At 40.7% G+C, this 8,203-nt stretch overlaps 1 protein-coding gene across 1 annotated transcript; it reads left to right on the top strand.

Moving 5' to 3' along the window:
* Window positions 1-529: 529 nt before the first annotated feature.
* Window positions 530-7,925, top strand: LOC104608957 (ABC transporter B family member 9). The gene is made up of 13 exons (XM_010275083.3): window positions 530-766; window positions 952-1,274; window positions 2,611-2,665; window positions 3,066-3,241; window positions 3,351-3,572; window positions 3,683-3,921; window positions 4,007-4,532; window positions 4,654-4,927; window positions 5,004-5,682; window positions 5,788-6,016; window positions 6,222-6,488; window positions 6,569-6,832; window positions 7,002-7,925. Exons 2-13 carry the CDS (start codon window positions 1,020-1,022, stop codon window positions 7,647-7,649), a joined length of 3,834 nt encoding a protein of 1,277 aa, XP_010273385.1. The 5' UTR covers window positions 530-766; window positions 952-1,019; the 3' UTR covers window positions 7,650-7,925.
* The last annotated feature ends 278 nt before the right edge of the window (window positions 7,926-8,203 follow it).

Raw genomic sequence — 8,203 nt, 5'->3', positions numbered from 1 at the left:
ATATCAATTGCATGTGGATCAAAAACACTATGGTGGATTAGTACAGAGGGTACGATATATAAAGAGATAAAAAACACAAGACTAGATGACAATGAAAGGTAGGTTAGTCAAATTTTCTAAATTAAACCATGGTCAGGTTAATTGGAAGACTTATAAGCAGAAGATTTTAATTGGGGAAAATCCCATAAAGAATCTAAGCAGCCTACCTTAGCAGTGCAATCTAATTAAAGAAAAAATTCCCTACAACTTAGAACTCCATATATATAGGTCCAACCTAGAGTACTGTCTACACATAGAAGAAATTAAATCAGCACCAATCAGATGATAGAATTCCAATCTCATCTCAACTGCTCCTCTTAGTGGGTATCAGATTAAATCAATTAGGACGTACATAGGAGACCCATAAGTAATTTTTTCTTTTCTGTTTTATTTTTGTCATTTCCCCTTGCAAAAGCAGAGATGTAACAAGCACAAAGCCAGATCATCAACTTGCCCTTCTAGAAGGAAGTAGAGATGTCATCAATCAATCAATGAGAAATAGGGAAGATGCCAAATCAACTTACACATACATCTCTTCTCCGTGAAGCGATACAAAATACACAATACAAGACCATACACGAGTTTGTAAAGCTACAGATCGAATGACAAGACTCCCGTGGACTATAACATTAAGTGCAATTGATGAAAAACTGTAGGAGACATTTGAAAGGAGAGACCCAATTCAGAGAGACAAGAGAGAAACCCATCTCTCTCTCTCTCTGTGAAGGTATGGCTATCTCTTGAAACCTTGGTAGCACTTTCTTTTGTTCCATATATATTTCCTTGGTTCTGGTTTGGGTCTGTGGTATTGCTTTTGTTTTACGTAAAAATCAGATTTCTTCTTATAATAGCATCTAACAGATCCCTTTCGTGACATTTCTTTCTGCTGGGTCTTTAATTTCATGCGTCTAGGTGAGTCTTATCTTCCTCTCCGTGGAAGATCTCTTCTGTCTTGAGAAGATAAAGAGATCCAAGGAGGGATGACGGAAAAATCTGACAAGGAAGTGTCGACGAGCGGAGATGGGGAGCAAGCGAAAGGAGAAGACCAGCAGAAGGTTCCCTTCTACAAGCTCTTTACCTTTGCAGATAGACGCGATGTGGCGCTGATGGCCGTCGGCACGATAAGTGCAATCGGGAATGGGCTGTCCATGCCGCTCATGACTCTCATCTTTGGCGAGCTCATCAACGCTTTTGGCGCTTCGAATCGTTCACATGTGGTGGCCGCCGTGTCCAAGGTATATATGCACTCACAGTAAAGTTAACTAGAAACTCTACTAAGTGATCAGAACCTCCATTAATTTCAACCTGCAAACATGGCAGCAACCGCCGGCGTGGACTGATCGGTGCCCGCCTGGCCGGATTTAGGTGAGAGCATGTGTTCTGAATTGAGCTGGCCTAATTAGGGTGTTTCTTTTCTTAGTTCTTAATTAATTGCAAAGGAGGTGTAGAGCAATGTGACTAAGGTGGAAGCAGATCATTTAGTTCAGAACTATCCCCGGCCAAGCGGCCGGCCGGACGACGGTCGGGCGACTTGATGCCGATGTGATTGGCTTGGCCCATTTGATTACATAATTCCCCTTTGGAAGGATGCCCTTTGGATCATAGTAAGAAAACTCCCACTTGCAGGGAAGGTGCCAAAAGTAATGGTTGGCATGGAGAGAATTTCTCAAGTATGAATGCTGTAGGGAGCTCCAAGCTAGAAGGGAAGTAGGGATAGGAGTTAGGACAATTGGTTTGCACTTGCACACTAGAGAATGGCCTAGGTCCTAGGATGGGCCACGCTTAATGGGTGGTAGATGGCATTATGGGCCCAATCCAAATGATTTAGAGCTAAATGGGCCACATCCAATGGCGGAAGGGACATGATCCTCCAGATGTCCGACCTCACCAAATTCTAAACAAAATATATGGGACCCTTGTGTTGAATTATTGCTCAAAATCTCTGTTTTTTAGTGCCTATGTTTATTTCTTATTTTAAATAAAATGCCCATGTGAAACAGCATAAAATAACCCTCAAAATGCATGCCGTATCCTATTTGGTTTCTCATGGTGGATAGTTAAGGCTGTGTTTGGTTTGATAGAAAACAAGAGAAAGAAAGTTGAGGGAAAGTTCTTAAAAGAATTTAACAAATTTTTAATTTTGTGAAGAACTTTCTGTTTTCTTTCTTAGAACTAGAGCCATTTGGGAGGGCTTTTGCAATGATTGACAGAGCCCCTTCTGATAAACTACACCAGAGAGCCGATTTTTGGGCTCGTGTAAGCCTATTTTTGGCTCTTTGGATTTTTATAAAACAGGGTTTCACGACTTTTCAGTTTCTTGGCTAGAAGCTGCTGTGTGAAAGCCCTCCCAAATGGGGACTTAATACCAAACATAGCCTAAGCTTTGCTTTAGAGTGTTGTGTGAAAGCCTTCCCAAAAAAGCAATTATGGGAAATTTGGTGGAGATTTATGATTATGTCTCAACCCACCTTGGGGTTGAAGGAATTATCAGACCGTGGCCTCATCATTTCTATCACTGTATCTGTGGGTGATTTCCTAGGATCTTATTTGAGCTCCATTCTTTGGTTTCAGGTGTCTCTGAAATTCATATATTTGGCTATTGGTTCAGGGCTTGCTTCATTCTTACGTAAGTGCAGACAGTGGAACCCTTTTCTGCCTTCATACATGGCTTTGGGCTAGTATGATGATATTAAAGCTCAGTCTCGTCTTCAGATTTGAGGCTTGATAACTATTATCCTCTGTCAAGCAATTTCACTGTGCATCTGCTCATCCTACCCACAGGACACACTGGGAACATCTTCCGTATTTACATGTTACCATTCATGAATGGGAAGATGTTCCCACTGAAAATTTCAATTTCCAAATTATGATCTGATACAATACGTTAATGTGGTCAGTTTGGCACCAAATTACAAATTTTGAAGAAGCATCGTGTTTCTACAAATTAAACACTTAAGAGTTTGGCAAATTTACAGTGAAAACTTATACTTTGTCAATACTGAGTTGGTGCTACTTTCTCATCCCAGAGGTGGCTAGCTGGATGGTGACCGGGGAGAGACAGGCAGCTCGAATTCGGGGATTATACCTGAAAACCATTCTAAGACAAGACATCACATTCTTTGACACAGAAACAACAACTGGAGAAGTCATTGGGAGGATGTCTGGGGATACCATTCTCATTCAAGATGCCATGGGTGAAAAGGTACATAAAAATCTGGATTTTCTACCTACAAAACCAAGTCAAAATGGGGACTAGCTAGCTCAACTAGGAATTGGTAGAGTTGATGAAACATTTCAAATTCTTCTGTTAGGTCGGAAAGTTCATCCAACTCATTTCAACCTTCATCGGGGGCTTCGCAATTGCATTTGCAAAAGGTTGGCTTCTAGCATTGGTGATGCTTACATGCATTCCTCTCCTTGTTGTTGCTGGTGGCGTCATGTCTATCTTCATCTCAAAAATGTCGAGCCGTGAACAAATTGCCTATACTGAAGCTGGAAATATTGTAGAGCAAACAGTTGGAGCCATTAGAACGGTAAGGAATGCCCATAGAGAGTTAATAAAGATAGAAACTCTGCAACTCGGATAAATACAATTGCTTTTCAGTACAGTGATCCATGATTTTGTTCCACTGGGATGTTCCAGGTTGCGTCCTTCACTGGGGAGAAACAAGCCATCAATAAATACAATGCAGCAATACAAAGGGCATATGTCTCCTCTGTTGAACAGGGTTCTGTGTCCGGCATGGGACTTGGTACAGTTTTAGTGATCATATTCAGCAGTTATGGGCTAGCCGTATGGTATGGATCCAAGCTGATCATTGAGAAAGGCTACAATGGTGGACAAGTCATTAACGTTATAATATCACTCATGACTGGTGGAATGTAAGTAATATAATCAATTATTGAACAGAGAGATGTCTTTTCTCTGTAACTATTAATTCCATATTTCACTGGTCTCTTGAACCAGGTCCCTAGGCCAGGCATCTCCATGCTTGAATGCCTTTGCAGCAGGACAAGCTGCAGCGTATAAGATGTTTGAGACGATCAAAAGAAAACCTTTGATTGATGCATATGACACAAGTGGTATCGTCTTGGAAGACATCAAGGGCGATGTGGAACTGAAAGATGTCTACTTCAGCTACCCAGCAAGACCTAATGTTCAGATATTTTCTGGCTTTTCACTGCGCATTCCGAGTGGTGCCACTACAGCTTTAGTTGGACAGAGTGGAAGTGGGAAATCGACAGTTATCAGCTTGGTGGAGAGGTTCTATGATCCCCAGGCTGGTGAAGTGCTCATTGATGCTGTCAACTTGAAGAAGCTGCAGCTGAGATGGATAAGGAGCAAAATTGGGCTTGTTAGCCAGGAACCCATCTTGTTTGCAACCACCATCAAAGAAAATATCTTATATGGGAAAGATGATGCAACACATGAAGAGATTAGAACAGCAATTGAGCTTGCAAATGCTGCAAGGTTCATTGATAAGCTTCCTCAGGTATAGCTGCATCTTCCTTTTGAAATAGTGCATTCTCCTTGTGTAATCTCAAAAAAAAAAAAAAAAGGTTTCTATCTCAACTGTGCAACCATCACATGATTGTACCATACTGTGAAAATAGGGGCTTGATACAATGGTAGGTGAGCATGGAACACAATTGTCTGGAGGACAGAAACAGAGGATTGCAATTGCAAGGGCTATCCTGAAGAATCCAAAGATCCTACTTCTTGATGAAGCAACAAGTGCATTGGATGCAGAGTCTGAGCGCATAGTGCAGGAGGCCTTAGTAAGAATAATGTCAAACAGGACAACTATAGTTGTAGCACATCGGTTAACCACCATTAGGAATGCAGACATCATAGCTGTTGTACATCAAGGGAAAATTGTAGAGCAAGGTGACCAAGTTGCATTTTTATCATTTTAATGTCTTTACTATATTATGAAATGCTGATCACCTCTTTTGTTCACTAGGTACTCACTCAGAGTTGACCCAGGATCCTGATGGGGCTTATTCGCAGCTCATTCATCTACAGGAGGGGACTCAACAAACTGAAGTTTCGCTATATGCTGACCCAGACAAAGCAGATCAGATTCTTGATGCTTCAATGACCAGATCTCATAGCCAGAAGTTAGCTATGAGGAGATCCACAAGCAGAGGTTCTAGAGGTTCTTCTAGTGGTAGGCGTTCCTTCTCACTTACATTTGGTGTCCCAGGTCCCATAGGCCTTCATGAGACTGAAATTGGAGGGGAAGACATTAATGACCAAGATGATTATGATGATGAGAAAGAAGAAGCACGTCGCAAAGTGTCCATTAAACGTTTAGCCTACCTGAATAAGCCAGAGGTGCCAGTTCTGCTGTTAGGATCCATTGCTGCAGCTGTACATGGCATAATCTTTCCGGTTTTTGGACTACTGTTTTCAACAGCCATCAAAATCTTCTATGAACCTGCTCATGAACTTCGGAAAGATTCCAAGTTTTGGGCCTTGATGTATGTAGGTCTAGGTTGCATTGCTCTAATTTCTGTACCAGTGCAACAATATTTATTTGGTGTTGCTGGAGGTAAATTGATACAGCGTATTCGATCCATGACATTTGAGAAGGTGGTCCACCAAGAAATCAGTTGGTTTGATGAACCTGTGAATTCAAGGTACATTAATCAATTTCTAGCTAATGCCCCAACCTCTCTATACACAAATGTGCATAAAATTCTCTAGTATATTAACTGATTGTAAAATTTCTGGTTCCATTTCAGTGGGGCTATTGGTGCAAGGTTATCTGCTGATGCTTCAAACGTGCGGAGTCTTGTAGGCGATGCCTTGGCCTTGATGGTTCAGAACTTATCAACACTCACAGCAGGGCTTATTATAGCATTTACGGCTAATTGGAGATTGGCACTTATAGTTTTGGTTTTGTTACCATTGGTGGGTCTGCAAGGATATGCTCAAATGAAGTTTCTGAAGGGATTTAGTGCAGATGCCAAGGTTAGATCCCTTATTCTACTGTATAAATTGATACATTGAAGGAACCAAGGAATTTGGATTATGGGGGTTCTAAACACAGACACATAAAATTTTCAATTAACACTAATTATAGATTTTAGCAGCAATGGATGAAATTAATGTTTATCAAACAATATACATTATGAAAATTACTGGGCTCCTAAGAAAATTATAAAACCTCTTGCAGGTAATGTATGAGGAAGCAAGTCAAGTTGCAAATGATGCAGTAGGTAGCATTAGAACAGTTGCTTCATTTTGTGCAGAACAAAAGGTAATGGATCTATACCAGAAAAAATGTGATGCTCCAATGAAACATGGAATCCGGCTAGGACTTGCAAGCGGTGGAGGATTTGGCTTCTCCTTCCTTGCACTTTATTGCACTAACGCTGCGTGTTTCTACTTTGGAGCTATTCTTGTGCAACATGGGCAAGCAACATTTGGACAAGTTTTCAAGGTACGGTACTACAATTATTTGTTTTCTTGTTCCATTTCAAAGTAGTCTTGTTTTGATTTCTAATGGCTTGACTTTTGCAGGTTTTCTTTGCCTTGACAATATCAGCAGTTGGAATTTCACAAACTAGTGCAATGGCTCCAGATTCCAACAAGGCTAAAGATTCAACTGCTTCTATTTTTGACATTCTAGACAGCAAACCGAAGATCGATTCAAGCAGTGAAGAAGGTATGACCCTAGCTAGTGTCAAAGGTGACATTGGCCTCAAACATGTTAGCTTTAGATACCCAACACGTCCAGATGTGCAGATCTTCAGAGACTTGTGTCTAAGCATCCCCTCTGGAAAGGTATTTACCACCCCTCTCACCTGTATTATCATTGTAAATCTCAAAGAACCATTCAACCTAAAAGCTTAAGCTGTTAGGTGAGGTCCTTGAATAGGTTGATATTCTCTAATAGTAAACATGTCTTGAAGTTTCTTCTCATATTGATACTAACATTCTTTACTGTTTGTAGACGGTTGCCTTGGTTGGAGAGAGTGGTAGTGGGAAATCAACTGTTATCAGCTTGCTAGAAAGATTTTATGATCCTGATTCAGGCCAGATATTGTTGGATGGAATAGAAACTCAGAAGTTCAAGCTAAGTTGGCTAAGGCAACAAATGGGATTGGTAAGCCAAGAACCAATACTATTCAATGAAACAATTCGTAACAACATTGCTTATGGAAAGCAAGGAGGCACATCTGAAGATGAGATCATTGCAGCTGCAAAAGCAGCAAATGCTCACAACTTCATAGCAGGACTTCCAGAAGGCTATGATACCTCTGTTGGGGAGAGAGGAGTACAATTGTCTGGTGGACAGAAGCAAAGGATAGCCATTGCTAGAGCAATACTGAAGGACCCAAAGATCCTTTTGCTCGATGAGGCTACAAGCGCACTGGATGCAGAATCAGAGCGTGTGGTGCAAGAAGCATTAGATAGAGTAATGGTGAATAGAACAACTGTTGTTGTTGCTCACCGTCTCTCTACAATCAAGGGGGCTGATATAATTGCAGTTGTGAAGAACGGTGTCATTGCTGAGAAGGGGACACATGAGGTGCTCATGATGATACAAGATGGTGCCTACGCTTCTCTAGTAGCACTTCACATGAGCTCCTCAACGTAGACAAAATAGGAAACAAGAGTTTGCTGTAGGCCTGTAGCCTATTGCGTCTCAGAGCTTCTTGGTGGCCAATGGGTTCCTTGGATGAGAAGGCTTATTCTATCTTCTTTTGAAGGGTTTTACCCTTGCTCTTTCTTTTTTCAGTGAGCAAAAAGGCTTGTCTGATCAATAATTCTGAAATGTGAATAGATGTATTTTCGTTCCTATAGATATGTATCTTTTCGTGTTCAATAAAAAATGTGAAAATAAAAATGAAAGGAAGAAAGAAGTTTCAACATGCATTTAAAGCAGAAGAAGACAATATGGGGTACAAGTTTTTCTGTCCTAGTATCTCTCCTTGTTGATCCTAGGAATTATAAAATGATTTGCAGTGAAGCAATACTCACTAAAAAATCTTCACTTCTCCATAGATTATCTGAATCACAAAGAAACTGATGTTTAATTGAAAACTACTTATGAAAGTTCAATGTTTTTCTGGAAACAAAACATCAAAACCCTTACTTCATTTGGAGCTCCTTATGAGAAGGCTTGACATTCATAAAGAGACTACCCCGTGT

This window comes from Nelumbo nucifera, chromosome 3 (genome assembly GCF_055504915.1).
Source record: "Nelumbo nucifera cultivar China Antique chromosome 3, China Antique-T2T, whole genome shotgun sequence".
In the NCBI taxonomy this organism is placed as follows: Eukaryota; Viridiplantae; Streptophyta; class Magnoliopsida; order Proteales; family Nelumbonaceae; genus Nelumbo; species Nelumbo nucifera.
The sequence above is the reverse complement of the archived record's forward strand: the minus strand, read 5'-3'. Positions and strand labels throughout refer to the sequence as shown.